Source organism: Penicillium atrosanguineum (genome assembly GCF_028827265.1).
Source record: "Penicillium atrosanguineum strain IBT 20685 chromosome Unknown utg000001l_segment0_segment0, whole genome shotgun sequence".
Taxonomy (NCBI): Eukaryota; Fungi; Ascomycota; class Eurotiomycetes; order Eurotiales; family Aspergillaceae; genus Penicillium; species Penicillium atrosanguineum.
This window is the reverse complement of record NW_026623133.1, coordinates 2,710,159-2,731,472: the sequence shown is the minus strand read 5'-3', so window position 1 is coordinate 2,731,472 and position 21,314 is coordinate 2,710,159. Positions and strand designations below refer to the sequence as shown.

Sequence of the window (21,314 nt, the reverse complement as noted above, 5' to 3'; positions counted from 1 at the left end):
GAGGGAGAAAAGTAGAGACCACAAGAAAAAAAAAGACAGAAAAAGGCGCAGGGACACAGGCCCGTGGTCCATGGGTGGTGGTATTTGCATTACACGGGTCCAATTTCCTCCACCAAAAAGCCACCCAGTGTATGTGTTACGGCAATACGAACATACCAGAATACCAATGGAATTTCCCCACCTTCCCCCGGTTGATTGAATTTTCCGAACTTTGCCCTTTTACGACCGAGCACCACTTTTTTTCCTGCATGAACTCCTCTCTAGACCATTCGCCTCGCCGAGCCGATCTTGCACATGCAGCCAGGGGGCTTCCGCTATATAGTACGTGACTGGCCGATCTATTTCAGCGCCACGCGCGATACTGCATGTAGGCTCGGCCTCGAATTTAAACACTGAAAATTACGACCCACGTAGTTCTTCAGCTGTTTCTTATCTCTTATCTAGGCTGTTTTCGGCTCTCAACGTTTTACCTTTTGTCTTTCCTTCCTTTCCCAGTTACCCGATCGATCAAGGTTTCTTCTTCTTGTCCTAGGGAATAGGCATATCCTAGGGGCGAAATAAAACCGAACTAAACTTCACATGCGGGCCCAGATCGATAATACGGTGAGTCCAGCATGTGGGTATCCCCAGCGATCACCCTACCTCGGCGGGTCATTTTCGTGGCGAGCTTTTACCCCTCGGATTGGCCCGGTATGGGACGATCCGTGGCAATCGGTATGCGCAAGGGAGGCATGTGATTGTGGACCGTACTCAAGGCGCTCGAGTCCACGGTGATATGGCCTGGTGGCCTGATGGCCTGCGTTGTCCGTGTGTTAGAGCAAAGTATTGAGTACATACAGGGACAATGGGAAGGTAAGTGGAAGGAGGTGGCTTGCGGAGGTACCCAGTACATGTTCTAGCTTGTTGGGGACCCGCTCAGCACTTGGGTTTTGTTGAGACGCCCCCAGCGGGAGTCTGCCCCACCTGTCATTTTTATCCTTTTTGGATCATTTTTAATCATTTTTTAATCGGGTTATCGTTTTCATCCATTGTGGCCCCTTATCGTGTTATCGCCACCACGAGCGCTTTCATACTAGTCTCATTGGTGATTTACACTCGAGATGCTCGATAGAGCCATGGACTATGTCTAGGTCTTCTGTACCCAAGGTTACCCTTGAAATCTAGCTTCTAGCTTCTAGCTTCTAGCTTTCTAGATGATTGATAGGTGACTAAGCCAGGGACTTGTCCTTCTCGGAGTTGCAAACAGATAACTTCATGACTCGTAGATCTATATGTACACACAATCGCCACGTATCATTCAATGTTCCATGGATCAATGCACCTCTGCTCGTCGCTCCGAATCCACCAGCCAGGGCCCGCCCGGACTACCTGACGCGCTGAGGCTGACCGTCGTCTTGCGTAGGTCCGGTAGGACCAACATGGTCTCGCCATGATTGCGGTAGTCTACCTCACTCGGAATAGACCGGCGTTGAGCGGGCATCACGGGGCCGCCGCTTGCAGTATCAGGCGCAACGGGAGACGTGGGTGGCTGAGACGATGAAGGGGCGAAGGTGCGAACCTCTAGCCCGGGCAAGAGTAGATGGCCCGGCTTCTGGGGAAGTAGGAGAACGGTGAAACGGGTGGCTTCGCCTTCGCGCGCGAGGAAGTTGCCCCGACGGCGACCACCGAGGAGCCACAGCTCCGGGTTAGCGTGTAGCTCGTATGAACACTCTAGAGGCTGGCCGGAATTCTCCTGGGTTGCCGGAGAGCACCACCGTCGCGTGTGGTGCAGGGTCAACTCAGCGGATATCATCTGGCCGACGGCGGCGTGAGAAGCACCGGTACCCATGGCTTCGGAGCTGGGGTGGAGCTGCAACTCAGCCGTATGCACCACTTGGATCTCGGGAATTTCCACAGGGATGACAATACTGCGGGTGGGGATGGTGGGTTGTTGGGGAAGCCGGACAACCGGATTGTTCTGTGTCAAACGATGTTAGGCTGTGGATCAAAGCAATATAGCAGGTGGCTGGATGTCAACTAACCTCATGCCACGCAGTCAGCCACTGGCGCATCTCTTCAGTACGGTCTTTTAATGCTCCCAACAGGCCCTCCCACCGTACGCTTCGGTATGAGAGCGTCTCGACTTCTCTGACTAGTCCAATGACTTCCAGGTTTGCGGTGGACAGCTGATCACGGAACCTGCCAATGAGGTGCGATGTGAAAAGCGTGGAATACTGGGCAAACTGACTAGACTCCACCGCGGCAACGAAGAGCTTCTGAATTGCATCAAAGCACTCATCGTCAATGCACGTGAAATCAACTCGTAGACGAAGGCTGCGTGATGCTGATCTGGGAGTCGGCGAGGGCCGAATCTTGTACAGGAGAGAAGCCGGCTGCTTAGGGAAGACAGCGAGAGCAACAGGCCCAGTAATGCTAGACTGCACCTTGAAGGATTCGGAGCTCGGGAGGCTACAATTCGTGATACGCAATGGGATTAGCATAGCGGGGCTGACCGTGAATCGCGAGAATAGCACTTCATCCTTGAACACGTCTTGCACGTTGACTGAGATGGGAAGCGTCGCAATAATGTCGTGGGCTGTTGAAAAGACGAATTTGCCCTGCTCGGTCAAATACCCAATTTCCGCTCTTGCAGAGAGCGTAGTAAAGGCCTCCTCGACAGTGTAAGGAATGCGCAGTCGAACAGAAGACCTAGGCAGGAAGTGAGCGAACTCAATGACTCCAGAGTCACCGTTCGCCGACACCTCTAGCTCGCCCTCCACGACCTCCACCTCCGTACTTCGAAGTCGTAGACCTGCAGTTGCTGGTCGAATGCGAACTGTACCGGACTCGATGTTATTTCGTCCACTCTTGAGTTCCAGCTCTAGCGTACGCATCGCTTCCAGATTGATCAAGTGAGGCGAAACTACTTTAGCCTGTAGGCCATCTGGAGGAGGATAGCAGTAGATGTACGGCCGTTGATCCGCCTCCTCTGCTTCATCTGCTTCCCGGAATCCAACAGGGAGTGCAGATTGGTTGCCACTGTGATATGCAAAGACCAGGTTACCGGATTTCATCTCCAAGCGGTCAACGATGTATTTCCCTTGCAGTGTTGTCTAGAGAGATGTCAGATGAGAAAAACTGTGCTATAAGCAGAGAACGACTTACCGCAGAGTCAATGAAGATTGTGGTCCTCGTAGATTTGATCACAAATTTGGTGGAACCCTCAATCCAATGCTCAGAATTGCTAGCACTGATCAGCCGGACCTTGATAGAGTCGATCTCGACCCGAGGACCGAGCAGGAATCGCAACGACAATCGAACCTGGAAGCCATCCTTATCATCGTAAAGCTGAATCGCCGGATCGACATGCAGGTCCCCGAAAAAGTCCGACAGAGATGCGGAAATCTCTTTCTGCAGACTTCCAGCTCCCTCAAATAGGCCAGATACATAGCCAGCGAGTTTCTCCTGCTCTAGGATAGAAGTCGGAGCGGTCAGGGCTTTTTTACTGTGGAGGATGCGCGACTGAGAGTAAGAAGCATACTTGGAGAGCAGCTTGAGCATCATGCGAACATAGTCCTCATGGCGCTCCAGTTTTTTCAAACAGCGTGAGTATAGTTCGAGCATTGTTCCCTCCAAAACTGCCCAGAACTTGCTGCCATAGAATGGAGCCATTTGGTGGAAGTAGGACGCAGCGGATTCAAAATCGGCCTGTCGGTATCGCAGAATGGCAATTTCTGCGAGGGCTGTCTGAGCAGAGTAAGTGCGGTTCGCAGCCATATTGTGACAGATAATTTGGTCTGTGAGATCCTCATAGAGGGACAAAAATGTGTCCTTCGAGCCGAGAGCAGCCACCAGATTGGGGATTTCAATGCCCACAAGCGAGGACGGTTTTGGTTCCGAATCTTTCTGCGGCTTGGATTCTTCACTGTCATCCAAGGAAACTTCCGCTAGACCACTCGTTCCGGAAGGATGGCTGTCGTCAAATAGTAGGCCAAGATCATTCCATTTTTCGGACCAGCCACGTCTCCGAGCGGCTTCTTCCAGAGATCGCCGAGCCAACAGAAGCAACTCTCCTCTTCCCGAGGCCAACTGCTCAGATCCGGTCCTTTGCACTGCACCGGGGGCAGGCTTTGGGTGTTCCATAGTTGAGCGCCTTTGCATAAGTCCGATCGAATCGGACATATCCTGGGTCACAGGACGAGGCGACCGGGATGTTGGGGGAGAGATCAAAGAGCTTGACCGGCGTGGTCTTTCCGTAAGCTCCTCTGGAATTGTTGCAGGCACGTTTGAACTCGAGACATCACTTGATTGCACTACTGCATGAAGAGACGACTCGGGGAGTGAAAGAGTGGGAGTAAATGTCTGGTTGAGGACTTGTAGAGCTGCTGAATATGTCCACGAAGACACCATATTGTGAATGACATCTGCCTTTGCATCAGATTCCACTCCTGTTAGCCCTGATTCTAGATCGTATCGGAGTGTTCGAGCGGCAAGACTGATGAACTCCGTAGATCTGCTGCAAATCTCTGAAAGTAACATAAGGTCTTCTGGCTTCTTCTCCTTTTTGGTCGCATCGCCAGCAGTCAACGATGGAGCTCTTGCAGCTCGAAGCTGCAGGGTGAGCTGTCGGGAAAAGACGTAGGTGCGGAAATCAAAGATTGAAATATCGCTTGACAGGATCATTTCACGGTAAGGCATCTTTCCGGAGCTAAGTGGGAAATCTTCGGGGCGAATCTCTAGGGAATTCTCGTTCTCTGAACCATCTGCTCTTGGCGCCCCATTCTCCAGCGCCTTTTTGGCAGCTTCTGCACAGATCTTGCTAGACTCCAAAAGCGTAGTGCTATGCTGTTCACCGCTTCCCTGTAGTTGTTCTCGAATAGCGGCATCCAAGCCAGCAGAAAGTTCGTCATAACCAGCCAGCGCATCGTCGAAGAGTCCCACGTTTTCGAAGCCACGAGCGAGGCCTTCTTTGAGAATGAAGAAAGTACAGAAGTTCCAGCCTGGTAGACTGCGCTGCGAGTCCTTCTCCTTGATGTCTTCCTCGTATTGAGCCACACGTAGGTCAAAAGAAGCCAAAATCCCGTTCTTGATCTTATCAATCAGGTCTTCCAGCTGATCGGCCAATTCAGGGGACTTTGCCGCTCCCTCCCTTGGAAGCCGCAACTGTGCCACGCGATCCACCGCAGTTTTGGAAGTCCCATTGAAATCCGCCTTGACCTTCTCCAAGACTGTACTTGTGCCCCGGCCCCATTTCGAGGTAGTTGTCGGTGTCTTGTCTCCATCGCCGTCTTGCACCACGTGCACAATCAACCACTCAAATGCATCGTGCTTCTCCTGGCTGCTTCCTGTAGTTTGCGAAGTACTAGACGAACCCTGAGCTTTGATCCATTCTCGCAGTGTCTTGCGCGCTGTGGCCTTGTAGGTATCGTTATCGTCACATCGGAGGAGGTAAATCTTCAGGTACGGTGTTTGTCGCAGACCAGGGATCTGGTGTCGCCGATGCGGGACTGTGCCAGCACCATCACTGGAGGATTCCCGTTCAGCGGGATCATTTGGTGCAGGTGTGAAGCCAACACGGAGCGACTCGATCGACCGAGCAGGGCGGGTGGGCGATTTCCAATGGAGGTTCTTCAGGGGAAGCTTCGATTCAAGGACTGGTTGTATCTGAGGAAATAGTCCATATGGGTCCGTGTATTCAACTGCGAATGGCTTATGGTCAGCGGGCGCGCCAGCGCGAACCGAACTGTTCGGGGGTCATACCGGTCACATTGCTTGAAGCAGCCTTGGAAGGGTCCATGATTCCCGGGTGCGGTTCCGGAGAGAGCCAATGGCACTCAGAGCATTTCGATTTGTCGAGCTGCGGGGCACCGAGTAGCTCGTATAGTTCCCAGGGGTATCGTTGTGGGACAGTTCGCGGGGTTGTTGATGTTCAGGAAACTCCCGTCGATGCCAGCTATGGTCGCGCACAGACCGCATCTTGGCAATCATTACCATCTTGTATGCAACGACCATAGTCAATGTTTTAGACATCATATTCTTCTTGGTATCTCGCATTCTTTACCTCATAGTAGTTTATTAATCGTCATAGTTAATATCAGTATTATCACATAAAATCCCCAAAGGCTCCGAAGAGAGCCTAGTTTAAACTTCCAGCCAGACTCGACGCCAGCCTCTGAGTAGAATAGTGCAGTGCTCAATCGGTAAAAGAAGGAAAAACAATTAAACCCAGAACAGGGAAAATAAAAGGAACTAAGCTTCTAGGGTTCGAAAAACAAACATTTAATAAATTGGCAAGCTCAACGGTGCTCGCTATTATAGCATGACTGCGGGGTCAAGAATGCTCCGAGGTGATGAATCTCGCATATCCATGCAGTGGCTTGATATATACCTATTTCCTAGGCGTTAGTGAACTCTATTCAAGAGTTCTTGGATATGGTAATCAGTTTGGTTGCCTATCGTCAAACAAGTTCTATCTCAACTAAAAATAGAGAATACCAGACACTTCAGACATCTGGATGATATATAACATTTGAAGTAGGTAATTCCAACATATGTGGGTAGGTATACTTCTGTACTCCTCTATTAACATCAAGATTGATCGTTAGGATCGGGAGCTAATGCTTGATTTATCCCAGAACATGAACCAACCCCGTTAGTAAACCGACGGAACTCCGCAAGACACTCAGGGCTCTGCCAGGCCCAGGGCATCCACTGGTCAATCAGTGCTGCTGTCTCAATCTCAAGGGAATCACTTTCTCCCGGTGTCTCCATATTCTCCGTCGACTTTATTGTCCACGGGAGTGGGAAGACAGGGGCTGAGCATATGCTTGATGAGATGGCATTCGTCACGGTTGCCGAAGAGTTAATTCCCATTCCATCCTTGAAAAAGCTCAGCCATTCGGGGTTATCCGCCGCAGTTTGATTCCAAGGATCATCATCTCCGTATAAGAGACATCGTGCCTCTTTCTGTATGGATTCGTCCGTAATGGGTATTCCATCTGCTTGCTTTGCCCGAACATGTCGGATTAAATGTTCCGTCAACTGCTCGAATGGAGTGGGTTGGATGATTGCTGGTTCTAGCTCTTGATATGAGGCTTTGCCCTCTGTGGGTGTGGGTGCCTGTCCTCGACGGGACGCGCTGAACGGATCGATGCCGGTCGATTCACTCCCAATCAGATACGGTGGCATGGCGTTGTCAACGGCCAGGGCCACAGCCGGAATAAAGCCTCGGCAACCTTTCCAGTCCTTCATGGTAGTTCCTTCCTTGTAGTGTCCGGCAATATGATCATTCCGATCGGACCATCGAGTAAAGGTCGTTGCGCAGAATCCACATCGGGAATTAATATCTTTGACCTCCGATTTCCACGACGCTATGCTTGATTTTGCGTTGTCTATCCCATGTACGAGGCGTAAGTGCTGGCGAAGATGGTCTTTTCGATAGAAGGTTCGCAATGCAGACGGTTTGTCTTGGCATCCCCAAAAATTATGTTCCTGGATATGACTCTCCGACGGGTTGTCGACATCGCAAAATGCGCAACGTAACGTGCCGGTTGATTCGTCCTCGTAGGTCGATCCAAATGGTGCGCAAGCCCAGCTTTCCAATGACAAATGAAGAGTCTTCTCATGGCGTGTCCAGTCGTATTTGGATTTGAAGGTATCAGTACAGAATGTACACTGATAAGGCCGCCACTGGGCTTTTTGCCCGGGGTGGTTGTTCGGCACGGGCGAAGCCTTTCGGTTACGTCGCCGACGACGACGTGTCGGTTCTCCCACATAAAATCGACCAAATGAGCCAGATTGATCGGAGCTAAAGCTGTGAGCAGAGGATGCAGAGCTACTGGAGGCAGTTGACCTGGTGGACTCTGATGCCGTGACAGATGGAGAATTTCTGGGCCATTTTTGACCTCGACGATACGATGTGCCTGACATTCGAGAGCCAGGGCGTGACTTAGATGATGAATTGCTATTTGATCGGGCCAAGGAGTTCATGATATCCGTCAGATGCGCGGCTTCTGTCTCTGGCGGCGAGTTTCTCCAACGATCCAGAGGATTGAGTGTCTGCAATCCTTCAGTATTTGCAACAGGAACTTGATGAGAATGGTGGTTCTGTAAATCAAAGTCGTTGAAGAAAGACGACAATGGCTCGCTGGGCATAGTCATTATGTCTTGGCTTGCTGCATCCAACCCATCAATGCCAGAGTCATGCAGCAAAGATGTCTCTGGAAAGTGAAATGAAGGATCTAAAGCACTCTCTAGGTCATCAAATGGACGGACGAAGCTGGCAGAGCCAATTGATTCGGGCATGTTCATTTCCGACTCGTGGAGAGTCCCATCAGCACAGCATAGTCGCTCTTGTAAGGTCGGGAGATTTGAAAGATCGTCAAAAGGTGGCATTCCCACCATAGATGGATGAACAAACCTGCGTTGGGGATTAGCTGACATCGAATCATACATTCAACACGCGGACATACCCAAAGTTCGCCATATATGGTCCCGTCTCAGGGATTGGCGGTGGAGTGAGTTGTTCTTGGGCGTTTGACTCTTCGTCTTGACGCAGAGCTACGTATCGCTCCATCGCATATGATATATGATATCTGTAAACCTTGAATGTGCCTTCCACGATTGCCTTGACCCAAAGATGTAGAATTAGGCCATGATCTCTCGCGCTGCGCAATCGGGAACATCGGGTGACTCAGCCGCGCCTTTCGCATTTCCCGATTCGGAATAGTGGCTTGATCTATACAAGGTCGGAAACAGCCGCAGGGTGCGCTCTGTCGAAAGAGAATGAACCTTAATGCGTCAAAACAGTTTTAATCACGGTCTCTGGGCTCTGAGCTATCTGAAAAAGGGCCATGCATCATACTCGCACTTTGTCGATGAATTGGATTCATGAAGGTTCTCATGACCCACATTGCAGGCGAGCCTCCAACTGACTAACCTCCATGGACTTGCATTGAAGTCTCTACCCAATTCTTATTTCAATCAAACCTATTGAGAAGCTAGGAAATGGAGTCACCAAAGTCCTCCATCATGTCTCCAGGTCGCCAGACGAAGCCCAAGACATGCCCCCCCCTGCAATCGCCAATATCGTCGCCATGAACACCTCCAACGGCATTGTGCGGATAATCTAAGACAAGGTAATCTTGCTGATCATGATTCCAAATACAAATGAGAAACATTCAAATTTACATGCGGGGCTACTCTTACACGGCGTGACTTTTTGAAACAACACCAAGGCCCCTCGCATCAAGAACCTCCAATTCTAGAGGCACTCCATGATGTGAACTCGAACCAGAAACCATATATGCCTATTGAGAATCACCAAGTAGAGCCATACTATGAGCTTATACATCTACAGCGTTCGGAGATCCCCATTTCCACCGTCTCTCTCGAACGCTAGGACCCATTCCGATACTCTTCTTTGATCGGGGAATCTTTTCCGTTTAACACCAATGATGCATTACAGGAGTTTGGAAGCTTTACCCAGAAGATGGAACTTGACATTGACTGGACTCTACCATCGGATCCAGGCATCACACAGTTCGTGTACAAAGAACCTTGCTACCATGCTGTCCTGACATCTAGCAGCACACGGTTAGAAGGAAGACGCCCCATTGGTGGACATCGGGACTGACTCGTTCAACCGGGATAGTTTAGTGCCACCAGAACTCGGAGCACCAAACCTGGATGACTTAGGGTAAACACCTGCGCAGTTCCAAGGTTGAATAAGTATACAGATCTAGAGAGGGTACTTGAAAAAAAAATCAATTGTGTGAACACATTTATCTATGCAGGCAAACTGAAGGGGCCAAATCGACCCTCCAGCTGAACGTATATCTAGTCGTAGTCTGTCATTATTGCAGAGCCAATAAAAAAAATAGAAAGGCAGAAGAGCCACGAGATAAGGCTGAGTCAACTCGCTCAGACGGAAACACCGGATCCAAAGACAGCAAAGGAGAAAAAGAAAACAAAAGAAAAGATCCCTAAATGCCCATTTCCACAGCCCGCTGTGTCGCGCGAGCCTTCACAAAATCATAGATTTCCGTAACGCCTTGCCAGATACCAGGCACGTAGTTGCGAATCCATGCGAAAATAACAAGAAGCAGAAGAGGAATCTAAGGACCGTTAGTGAGGGTTACAAGCTGTGAAGTGAATGATGAAAACTTACCCAAACGAAGTAAAGGTTCCGGTCGCTGCCCAGACCCTTCATCCGGCGGGCCTGGTGCTCTCGGAGATGCTTCTGTTGCTCACGCGAAATGACCTTTCGGCCTATTGTTATGTCCTTCAGTTCGTCCTTGGCTGATCTAGGACGCTCCGTAGTGACTGCAGCCGCTGATGTAGAAGCGGATGCAGAGGAGGAGGCAACGTTGCTCTGTGCCTCGAAGTGCTGGTCTATCGCCGCCTCCGTGGCTGCATGCAGGAGAGCAGACTTTTTCATCTCAGCATCTTCTGGTGTGTCTTGTTGATGTGGGTACAATTCGTCGTAGGAAGGAGGCAAGGTTTGACCCTGGGCGGTGTTGCCCTTCAACAGATCCCACCAACCCTCTCGAGCAGTGGGCCGGTTAGGTACCAGATTAGTGATGCGACGCATCATTTGATTGGCCTGATAATCAGGCAAAGCTGGCATGGGAGGCAGAGCGGGAATGTTCGGGAAGGCATTTGCCACGCTCTGCTGGAATTGATGAATCTGTGCAGCCAGCTGGTTCCGCCAGGCGACGATAGTTTCCGGCGTAGAGAATCCACGAGCATCACCCGGTGCCGCAGGCGGTTCAACTGTGTCCATGACCGGCGGATTGATATCTTGATGCATGCTTGATCGTCGAGACATGCTCAGGTGTACAGGGTTGCCATCGGAGTCTTCACTATCCTCGTCTTCATCTTCCAGATCGCTTGAATCGTCAACGGCATGACCCAATGAACCGGAAGCCGATGATGCCTCCCAAAGCGAACTGAGAGAGGCGGTGCTGCTGTGCCTGCGGCGGGAACCGAGAGACCCAACACTGCGAGACCTGTAGTGACGAGATGGGAGCAAAGCGGCCTGGTGAGCAGGGAGAGTGGTCGCCAGATCAGCAGGGGTGAAGCCACGCACACTGCGAGCATTGGCATTGGCCCCTGTCAGACGGAGTCGGTGGACAATGTGAGCGTGACCATGCAGAGCTGCCAGATGCATCGGCGAGTTGCCCGTGTTGTCTTGTACATCGGGGTTAGCTCCTCGTGCCAAAAGACCAGCGACAAATCGGGTCAAGCCCAACGAGGCCGCGAAATGAAGAAGACTCTGGCCAGTCGTGCTGCGCGAGTTGTAGCGCGGGGGCCGCGGGCTATCGTCAAGATCGATGAATTCTAGGTAGGTCAGCATCTTCGAATCAAGATCGCTGAGCTTGCCCTGAGATTCGTGTCCAGGCACCTGTCGCTGATGGCCGCCAGAGGAGCCACCACCCTGCATATCCTTCTGCATGTTGAAGATAGCATTCGGGTCGCTTCCCATGATCTGCTGAGCTGTCTGGAATGCATCCGCTTGATTGCCCAACTTCTGTCCGAGAATGTTAAGCGCCAAGCGATACATTTGTAGCTCACGATCATCCACGTATCTGAAGAATAATTGTTGTTTCGGCATGAGTGGTTGAGGCGTTTGCACTTGACCGAAAGTGGGATGTTCGTGCTTGAAAACCACTGATACTAGACCCGGCTGGAGAGCAGGGGGGTCAAACAGTTCAAGCACTTGTCGCCCCAGAATGTGGTGGTAGTTGCGAGAGTATCACCAAAGACTACTTCCATACCGGGGTAGAAGCCACTGCCCAATAATGTAACCTCCGTGCCTCCAGTAATCGACCCTTCCGCGGGCACAAGTTTATGAATCACCGACGGCAGCCGATTGGGAGTAGTAGCGAGTTGAGGCCAAATCTGGCTTGCAGAATTGGGACCAAGGGCAAGAGCAAGATTTGGATCCTGGAAGCCGTTACGACTTGAAGCACCCGGAGTACTAGGACGACTGGGCTGGGCCGAATTAGCTCCAGACCCCATAGGTTGCTGGGCCAAACTATCCAAGCTTTGTCGTTGGGCAGGTGTAGGGTTGAAGAAGGGGTTGTTGTTATCGTTGGCTTGATTGGGGGTGGGAGGTCCATTGCCATATTGCCCGGACATGGACGTTGGTGTCACAAATGGTCGCTCTGTCGGCGAAGTGAAACCCCGGGCAGCGGCAAGCTGTGCAGAATTGGTCATAGCTGAATTCGATGATTGAGGCGTCTCCATCCGCGTCATTGTAAGTTCCGAGGGGAGTCTTCCTGAGCTGCTGTGCTTCCGCCTCTTCGTCTGCGGGCCCTGGAAATCCGTTGGCGAAGCCTGTCGAGACAAGCTACGGGGAGTTTGGGAAGTTGACGACACGCCATTGGCTGAGTTTTGAGCAGCGGCAAATGAGCTCGGCGTCAATTGATACTGCGAATTGAACCTTTGCTGCAGACCCTGAAGATCAGTCGGAGATTGCGGGGACGCAAACGCCCCATTGGCCTTGCCGTTCTCGCCATTCAGACCGGATGAGAATACACCAGCACCGGGCAACGAAGATCCGTCAGACATAGCTGCCGCAGGGCCAGTGGGAGGTGCAGAGGGAGCTTGCGTTTTGTGGTCATCAGTGATCATGATGGAGTTGGTGATAGCCTGAGCGACAACATTGTCCATGTGATCCTTCACGGTGAAAATGACCTGGAACCCAAGCTTCTCATTCTGGTGACGACAGTAACATGCAATGCGCATAGGGAGCTCCACCTGCATCGATCCCGGGGGAGCGAGCGGCATTTCATTATAGCCGGAAGAAGCGTTCTTCGGTGGCTCGGTCCATTCCTTGAGCTCGCTCGTGTTGAACACAATCACACGCTTCTCTTCGTCCTTTTGAAAGAGCTCATCTTCTTCGGGCTTCCGTTGCTTCTTACGAGAAGCGCGCTTTCGTTCTCGTTGGATACAACCTCCACAAATCTTGACATCTCCACCATCCAATGGTCGCTCCTCTTCCACACCATTCGCGTTTCTCTCACCTCGAGTCCGCGCGAAAGCCCGCTTTAACTTTTCTCGGTCCTGCATTGCGCTCGTGCACACCAAACTGGTGTACAATCGGAGAGTGTCGGGGGTGGAATCGGTAGAAGGAGGGGCGAGGAATTTGAGTTTAGAGATGGTGTGTGATGGCAGGCGCAATTTCTTCACGCCAACCGGCAACGGAGATAGTGTCAATCGGATGGGGATTTGGGTCTCGACGCGAGATTTCAAGGACGTCGGATGAACCGTCAGAACGGGCTGCACAGAGTTTGTGGTATCCATTTGATGCTGGGCCGGGGAAGACGCGAGGTTGATCGGGAATGGGAAAGAGGCCGGGGAGCCAAAGTTCATGCTGGGTGATAACGACGCATTCATCGGGGAGTGTCCGTTCATATTGATGCCTCCAAAACTTTCCTCCAAAAGTGAGGACGGGGAGTGTCCACCCCATTGCGGATGCGCAGCGGACAGTCTGGAACCATGGGCAGACCCAGAAAAGGGAGACTGCTCTTTAAGACCAAAGGAGAAAAAGGGCGACCCAGGCGCATGAACCTGGATTATCAATTAGAATATGTTGAGACATGTTGAGGGTCAGGATGACTCACTGATGATGCTGCTGCGGCGTCGTTCGACACCGGCTGAGCCGAAGCACTTGAAGGACTCCAAATATGTGACTTAGTTAGATGCTGAGAATTGGGCTGAGGGGGGTTCTCGGTTTTTAATGGACTAGGGCTGCTCGCCGCACTTTCAAAGTCGAATGCCGCATCCATGGCCTTGTTGCTAGACTCCAAGTCTGGGAACCCAGCATCCATTGGGTAAGACGGTTCTATCGTGAACGGTGATTCCTCCTTGACTGATGCTAAGTCAGGGCGCATCCAATCTTCCGAGGGAAATCCGGCGGACGGCAATTGGTTCTCGCTGTGGGCGACGGAGTTTGTGGATGCGACTGAGGTCTGGCGCAGATGAATTCTTGGTGATTCTGACGAAGAGCTGCGGCTCGAGTTGTCCGGGGACTCTGCTGGGGAATCGGCGGTCATGGCAGATGGTTGCCTCAGGAGGTGCTGGTTCTGGTAATGCTTGGAAGACTCGGGAGCGCCGTTGGAGCGAGCGTTGGTGACATGGGAGAAGAGGTCGTCAAAGTCACCTCCAGCCGTATCTGAGGGCATATCCAGTTGCGTGGGGTCTAGGAAATCCATGTTGGCGTTGCGGAATGCGGACTCCATCTCGTCGTCCATGATGATGGGGTCTAGGGAAGGGAAGGCGGGTGAGCAGGGAGCCTCTGTCGGTCCCATGCTTCTTTGATCCTTGAATCACTCGTCCTTGAAGACAGGGGGAGGTGAGTGCGACCTGTGACCTTCGTCGTATTTATGATCCTAACCGATGCTCGCGTGTGGGTTGTTGGGGAAGCGGGCCGGGGAAGTGATGATCGGCGAACGAAATGGTCGTAGATAAGAAGAGTTGTCTCACGCAGTGTACCAGGACCGGTCTCCCGAGACCATGATTCCTGGAACAAGAGCGAGGGTAGATGAGTTGTTGAGTGCTGGGGTCCTGGGAAAGTGACTGCCTTGTGGAGTCAAGAAAGGGGAGCGGGAAAACTGAGAGTGCCGATCGAGACTGGCAGAACAGCCGGGAACAACGTGGGTGACGAGGTGACGCTTGATACTTGACGTGCTCGACGGGGTATTTTCTTGCGTAGGTAGACCTTGCAGAATGGATTTTTCATGAAATTCGAGTCTCCTGCATTTTCGGAGCCCGGGAAAGAAACGCAGTACGTATAGGTACGATGAGAAGAGACGCAGACACCTCAGGCAGTGAGAGCGGTGACCAATACGGTGACCAATGGCTTTGAGATTACGTGGCGTTGATTTGATTTGCTCTTCCTCGAAAAACAATCATCTTTGTCTCTCTATGCGGCTGCAACTCCAACTCCCACTCAAGATTAACATACTGTACTACCCCGGCTTCGACTGTCGTTGGCCTGAATTTCTTTCATCCTCGTCTTCAATGCATTCGACTTGGATGGAAAAATTGATCCACCTGGCAAGGGACTTCCCCCTTCTCACATCCGGCCCGGACTGGCCCGCCAATGCTTAGACACTGCATGAGCGCCATGTCCTCGTAGATTGGCGATGACGAACACGAGAACACGAGCCCGGCTATCATCCTCGCACGGATTGTGTTACGCTATCGCCCTTGTCCCACTCGTCCCCGATCTCTTAAGTGACCTTGATTATGAGATAGTATCGCCTTTCAGTCATCCTCGCAGAAGACTTTCCTATCGCCAGCCGTAGATCATCCATGCTATCAGTAGTACTGGCCCAGAGGAAGGTCCAAGAGCCAAAGTACCAGGTTCTTATGCAGCCACTCATGTACGCCACATACAGAACTCAATTGGATTGGGCCCAAACCCAGAGAGATGCGAGCATTTCCCGGAAGGATATCGGCGAAAGTCGTCGGCTAGGGAGCCGCTTTTTATGCCGCTCAACGGCCAGATCACCTTGGCTGCCCTCGGATCTGCGTCCAGGCCCCGTGGGGGTTGGGAAGGTGCTCGAATTGACCTCACAACGATCATCGACTAATGTTGCAAATTCTACCAGGATTGCCTCCCTCGAGATGCCCCACAACGTGCTGAGAGGCGGCGTTGTCTAGCGCGATTGCCACTCTCTAGCTACAGGACCAAGGGAAACACATAATAACGAATAACGGCCGCCCATGATAGAATTCAACGGTGTAGACCGGTCCGGACTTGGACCTAGACTATATGCAAATGTCTCGGCCAGGACAGCTTTTTAATAAAGGATCGATACCGCGCAGGTCCAGAGTGGTCGGACTCCGCTATGTGCGGCGTGCCGAGCCCCCCGAAGGTTTCAGAATAATTCTTCGGGTACGCGCCGCAGCTCCTCCTTCATCATGGAATGAATGATGCTCTTTCTCATGGGGCTCGGTGGCTTCAGGGAACCCTGAGAAATTGTGTGATCGCTATGGTCAACGATCATCACAAACGCCGAGATATCAGATAAATCGTCTTCGAGACGGCGAGTACAAAAGCTTGAGCCCCGGTACCTTTGCACCTGGCCCTAGCACACCTTCCGTGGAGGAAATTCTCTTTTGGCAGCCCGCTAATGGCGATTTTGACTTAGCGATGACAGTTTGGAAAGACTGTTCGCCGTTTCAAGTGTACATGTTCTATTGATTTAATCAGACAAAGTCTAGCACGGCTAAAGCCATCGGTTAAATCTGTTTCAAACAACTAAACTGTTCCGGCATCCACATCGTCCACGGTGTGGACCATGCGGTGACCCCCTTGGCAGAGGCCAAGCTTTTAAGCAACGAAATTACTCCGAGCAGGAACTTGGATAAACCGATTGATCGAGGAAGTGATGATATACACCTGGCTGCTCGCAGGGGCCAATTGCCAATCGAAGGAGTTTGACCGGCGAGATGAAACGTCGTTCGTCGCAGACAGCCGCGCTGGATCGTCAGGCACCTTCTAGTGGTTGGACCAAGCCCTGAACCCTCTAAGTGGGCTTTAGAGCTTAATTAATCTCAGTCCCTACAGGAGCTCGGCGGCTTGGGAGATGATTTCGTTCATCTATTTCATACCTCGGAACACTCCCCTTTCGGTCGTGGAGATTCTCCACCTATGGCCGATAGTGCCATGCTGGAAGGGTCGACCAGGAACACAGAAACACCCGTTGAATTAAGGGGTATGCCATGTTGGACCTGTCACGAAAGTCGAGTGTGGCGTGGCTGCCCTGACCTCGAAAGAGCTATGATGCCGCGGACGACGTCCGAACAGCAGGATATAAAAGAGCCAGATGGGAGCCGCTGCTTAGCTTGGATCTTTTTCATCACCAGTCTTTTCGCATTCCATTCTTTCTCAAGGTCTAGTACCTTTCCATTCTCTTCACCGGGTTGACTTGACGTCCCCATTTTACGTTCTTTCTCCCGACTACGTTCCTTCTCGGACCCTAACGCTGTGCGTCTTTTCTTGTCGCGACTGAAAATATGTCTATGTCAAAGATTGCTGGAGTGATCCTCGGATCCGCCGCCTTGGTGGCTGGCCACGGCTATGTCTCTGGAGCCGTTGTTGACGGCACCTACTACGGTGGATACCTCGTCGACCAGTACAACTACGAGACTGATCCCCCGGAGACCATTGGTTGGTCCGAGGATGAGACTGACAACGGCTACATCGACGGCTCCGAATATGCCAACGCCAACATCATCTGCCACAAAGATGGAAAGCCCGGTGCTATCTCTGCTCCCGTCAAGGCCGGTGGCAGCGTTGAGCTGCAGTGGACTGACTGGCCCTCCAGCCACCACGGCCCTGTCATTACCTACCTCGCCAACTGCAACGGCGACTGCTCTGATGTCACCAAGACCGATCTGAAGTTCTTCAAGATCGATGCAGGCGGCCTGATCGACGACGCTGACGTTCCTGGCACCTGGGCCACCGACAAGTTGATCTCCAACAACAACAGCCGTACCATTACTATCCCCAGCACCATCGAGTCCGGTAACTACGTCCTCCGCCACGAAATTATTGCTCTGCACTCTGCCGAGAATACGAATGGCGCTCAGAACTATCCTCAGTGTCTGAACCTGAAGGTTACCGGTGGTGGCAGTGACTCTCCCACTGGTACCCTGGGTACAGAGCTCTACAAGAACACTGACGCGGGCATCCTGGTCAACATCTACCAGTCCTTGAGCACCTATGACATCCCCGGTCCCGCTCTGTACACTGCCGGCTCTGCCTCCTCTGCCACCACCACCACTGCCGCCGCCGCCGCTGCCTCTACCACTGCTGCCGCGGTCTCCGCCGCCACTACTGTCAGTTCTGCCCCTATCCGGAGCCCCTCAGCCTTCCCATCGGTCCCGTCATTCCGCAACTCCACGCGGGTTCCCCTGAGCCGTGGCCCTGCTTCTGCTCGCCCCCAGTTCACGCAGCCCACTGTTCCCCTGAATGTCCAGAGTGCTGCCACCGTCACCGATCATGCTACTGCCACTGTCGACTCCGTCGTTGATACCACTGTTACTGCTCAGGTTACTGACCAGCCTGCTTTCCAGACCGCCAGCGCTCAGAACGTGGACACCGTGACCGCCACTGCCAGTGCGGCGGGTCAGTCAGCCCAGAGTACCTCCACCCCTAGCACCGGCTCGGACTCCACCGGATCCTCCGACTCTAGCTCCAGCTCTGGTTCTTCCTCGGGCTCTGAGAGTTCCGGCTCCACTGGCACCACCGCTGCTTCCACCGCTACCACCACCTCCGAGCCCAGCCACTACAACTACAATGACTGGACCTCCTACCTCAGCACTCTGAGCGCCAGTCAGGTCCTCGACCTCCTGCGTGAGACCTTCGGATGGCTCGTCGCTGACAAGAAGCACGCCCGTGACCTGACCAGCCTCGCCAACTAAAAAGATGCACTTGCACCATCTAGCCAGAACACCTTGTCCTTTCTGACGGCTGCAATGAATTAGTTTCTTTCTTTTCGACCTGGGTCTGGCATCCTGTCTCTTGAGGTCATTTTTGGACGTGTCGATCTGTAACAATAGTTACATTTGCTTTCTTTTTCCTCCTTCTAAGGAGATGAAGGGCCTATGGGGTCCCTTTTATATATACTTTCTTGAATGGATTTGTTAGACTGCTCAATCATAACCACCAATGTAAATCTATAGTATGTAGTACGGGGCTGTTTCAAGTATGAATCCATTATGTCATGATGAAGGCAATTTCAGGCCAATGTCGTGATATCTTGCTAGGCTAGATATCGTACATTGCCTATTTATTCTTCTTGGTCTTGTCCACCACCTCAACCCATTGACTCTTCAAGCCACGTCGCGTAAGAGCCGTGTCAATAGCTTTCCGTTGGTCACCTTGCACCAAGACCTCCATTACACCCTTGGGAGCACCATTGGCCTGCGTGACGCTTGTGCTACTAGCACATTTCTTCTGCAGCTCCTCTGCCAAAAGACTGGGAATGATGCCAAATACCTCCAAGTTTGTCACCTTCGTGATAAGCTTCGAGCCGGTGCGCTTCTCAATGGTGATTTGGGCCTTAGGCGTGGCGCCTGCCTTGGGCTTGACATCTGCGAGAGTCTGTCCTGGCTTTAAGATGGCATAGTGTGGTTGCAAAAGCGTAATGTCTTCCATAATCCGCTTCAGCAGGCCATCACGTGTCACCATGCCCCGTTTCAGGGTACCTTGATCCTCGGAGGATCCTGACGTGAAGATGGTGTTTGCGAGGTAGGGGTTGAGAGTGATGATACGTCGGTTGTCTTTTGAAACAATGGGCGGGTCTTGTGACTGCAGGTATTTATCCAGATGACTCGAGATATCCGAGTACTTGTAGTAGTTCTTGGGGTTGCTGGGGGGCAGAGATGGGAGAATGTCTGGACAAAGCTTTCCTGTTGCTCGGTAGAGGGTTTGGACTATGAGAGTTTGTCCCATAGCTGGATCGCCGCTATCAGTCGCAGCGGGCCTCTTGCCATCAGAGGCCGGCTTAGTACCGCTCTCGAGGGCCGCCTTTGATGGTAGCTTGTACGGAACGAATCTACCAATGCGCTGGTCGTCGAAGTCGACATCCCAAACGTACGTCTCCCCACCACTGCGATCCTTTGCCTTGACAAGCTTCAATTTGTCGAGGTGCTTGATGAATTTCTTGACGTTCTTCCAGCTAGTCTTCTTAATGTTGTAGAACTGCACTTCCTGTGCTGAATAGATTGGCAGATAAGGCGTGATGAGGTTGGCAATCAAGATCGAGGGTGAGACGGGTAGCGTCAGACCATGGGTAGGGGCTGAGGGGTTATCTTGCTTGAGCTTCCAGAGGGAGTAAATGAACGCTTGGACAAAGGCCTCGTCAATTTCTGAATACTGTTAGCAAATATATCGGCGAACTGGTAGGCTGTAAATACTGCATACCCTTTGTTGAAGGCTCCTTGACTTCCTCCGCGGGTTCTTCTGGACCGGGGGAAGCAATCTCCCCGGGGATATCATCGGTGTTCTCGGCAGCCCCATCTTCCTTCTCATTAAGCGTCAGTTCACCAACACCTTCTTCCACGTCATCGGTCTCTTCTTCATCCCATCCTTGGATGTACTCGGGGCCAGGGCGCCCGGGCCGCGAGGACGAACTCCATGCCCACAATTCATCACCTTCCCAGTGAAGGCCTCGAACAGCATGGCCCTTTGTACCTTGGACCTTACCAAGTGCTGAGACGTCAATCTCACAAATCCCCACAAATGCTGGGACGGTGTGTTTATCACAGCTTGCAACCGCGACAACAGCATTTTTGATGGCCTTCTCCGGGAATGGAGGCTCGTTTGCAAGGCCGGGCGTCATGAGATCAGCTCCGCCTTGGAGCTTCCGCATCACCATATCCGGGGTATATAACAAAGGAACCAGATTCGGGTTGTTCCATAATGTGTATACGGTAGGATACAGGCGCTTGTCGTACCCTGGGCCATGCTCGATCTTGAACCACAATACTCGTTCTTCTTCGCCTGCGTGGGCACCCACGTAGACAATACCCTGGACCTCTCTTAAATCCGGTCCAGCGGTTGTTGTGAAGCGCGCGGTCTGAGTGTTATCAGGAAGAAAGGCACTTCGGATCGAAGAAAGGGTTGGAACTGTGGCAGATCCTGCACTAGGTGCATCTGAGCTCGTTTCGGAGGAGGGAACGGAGATTTGGTAGTCTTTGATGATCTGGTCGGCAATCTTTCTCCGGTCGGAAGACCGCAACGGAGACAGGTTCTTGATCTGTCATGGTATCAATATAATAGTACTTTTGAGCCCTCTGGCATCGTCTTTAGGCAGCGCAGAGGATGGCTTCTAAGGGAGGGGCAGTGCGGGGAGAGGGCGATCACTCACTGTAGGCTTTTTCTTGAACATTGTAGCGGGAAAGGGCACCGGATAGCACAGATAGTTGATCAAGAAGCTCTGCGAATACCCACACGAGCTGCTAGACACCGGAGAACGTGGTGTGGTGTCACGAAGGTGGGGGAAACCAAGTCGTCAACTCGAGTGAGTCGATTCCGCGACAAAAAATGCCCGCCTTCTCCACATTCCCCAATAGGGAAACCACCCAGGCAGCCTTATTAGAGCTTCTACGCTCCGATATTTGATCTAAATGTTGAAACTCTCAAGAAACAATATTTAGGCATACCCATAATTGTGGCATATTCTGAGGCTCTGGTTATACATATTATGTTCCAGTATCGAGGAAAATGCAAAAACACAATGGTAGCCTTCAGCTCCAGAATAACATTGAAGTTTTCATGCTGCAGTAGGAGCGGTCAAGGATGCAACGTCCTT

At 51.9% G+C, this 21,314-nt stretch overlaps 5 protein-coding genes across 5 annotated transcripts; 1 reads left to right on the top strand and 4 right to left on the bottom strand.

Moving 5' to 3' along the window:
* Positions 1-1,312: 1,312 nt before the first annotated feature.
* Positions 1,313-5,776, bottom strand: N7443_001051 (putative TMEM1 family protein; the record flags this gene model as incomplete). Its single annotated transcript, XM_056881107.1, has 4 exons — positions 1,313-1,957; positions 2,022-3,092; positions 3,145-5,678; positions 5,740-5,776. 4 exons carry the CDS (start codon positions 5,774-5,776, stop codon positions 1,313-1,315), a joined length of 4,287 nt encoding a protein of 1,428 aa, XP_056746345.1.
* A 791-nt stretch (positions 5,777-6,567) lies between these two features.
* N7443_001050 (uncharacterized protein) lies at positions 6,568-8,554 on the bottom strand (the record flags this gene model as incomplete). The annotated part of the gene is made up of 2 exons (XM_056881106.1): positions 6,568-8,398; positions 8,451-8,554. The coding sequence occupies 2 exons, from the start codon at positions 8,552-8,554 to the stop codon at positions 6,568-6,570; spliced, it is 1,935 nt and encodes a 644-aa protein (XP_056746344.1).
* A 1,408-nt stretch (positions 8,555-9,962) lies between these two features.
* Positions 9,963-14,294, bottom strand: N7443_001049 (putative membrane-tethered transcription factor (SPT23); the record flags this gene model as incomplete). The annotated part of the gene is made up of 4 exons (XM_056881105.1): positions 9,963-10,094; positions 10,148-11,697; positions 11,757-13,554; positions 13,608-14,294. 4 exons carry the CDS (start codon positions 14,292-14,294, stop codon positions 9,963-9,965), a joined length of 4,167 nt encoding a protein of 1,388 aa, XP_056746343.1.
* Positions 14,295-17,010: 2,716 nt separating this feature from the next.
* Positions 17,011-18,420, top strand: N7443_001048 (AA9 family lytic polysaccharide monooxygenase; the record flags this gene model as incomplete). Its single annotated transcript, XM_056881104.1, has 1 exon — positions 17,011-18,420. The coding sequence occupies one exon, from the start codon at positions 17,011-17,013 to the stop codon at positions 18,418-18,420; it is 1,410 nt and encodes a 469-aa protein (XP_056746342.1).
* Positions 18,421-18,784: 364 nt separating this feature from the next.
* N7443_001047 (putative RNA binding protein Ligatin/Tma64) lies at positions 18,785-20,891 on the bottom strand (the record flags this gene model as incomplete). The annotated part of the gene is made up of 3 exons (XM_056881103.1): positions 18,785-19,869; positions 19,925-20,759; positions 20,871-20,891. The coding sequence occupies 3 exons, from the start codon at positions 20,889-20,891 to the stop codon at positions 18,785-18,787; spliced, it is 1,941 nt and encodes a 646-aa protein (XP_056746341.1).
* Between the last annotated feature and the right edge of the window lie 423 nt (positions 20,892-21,314).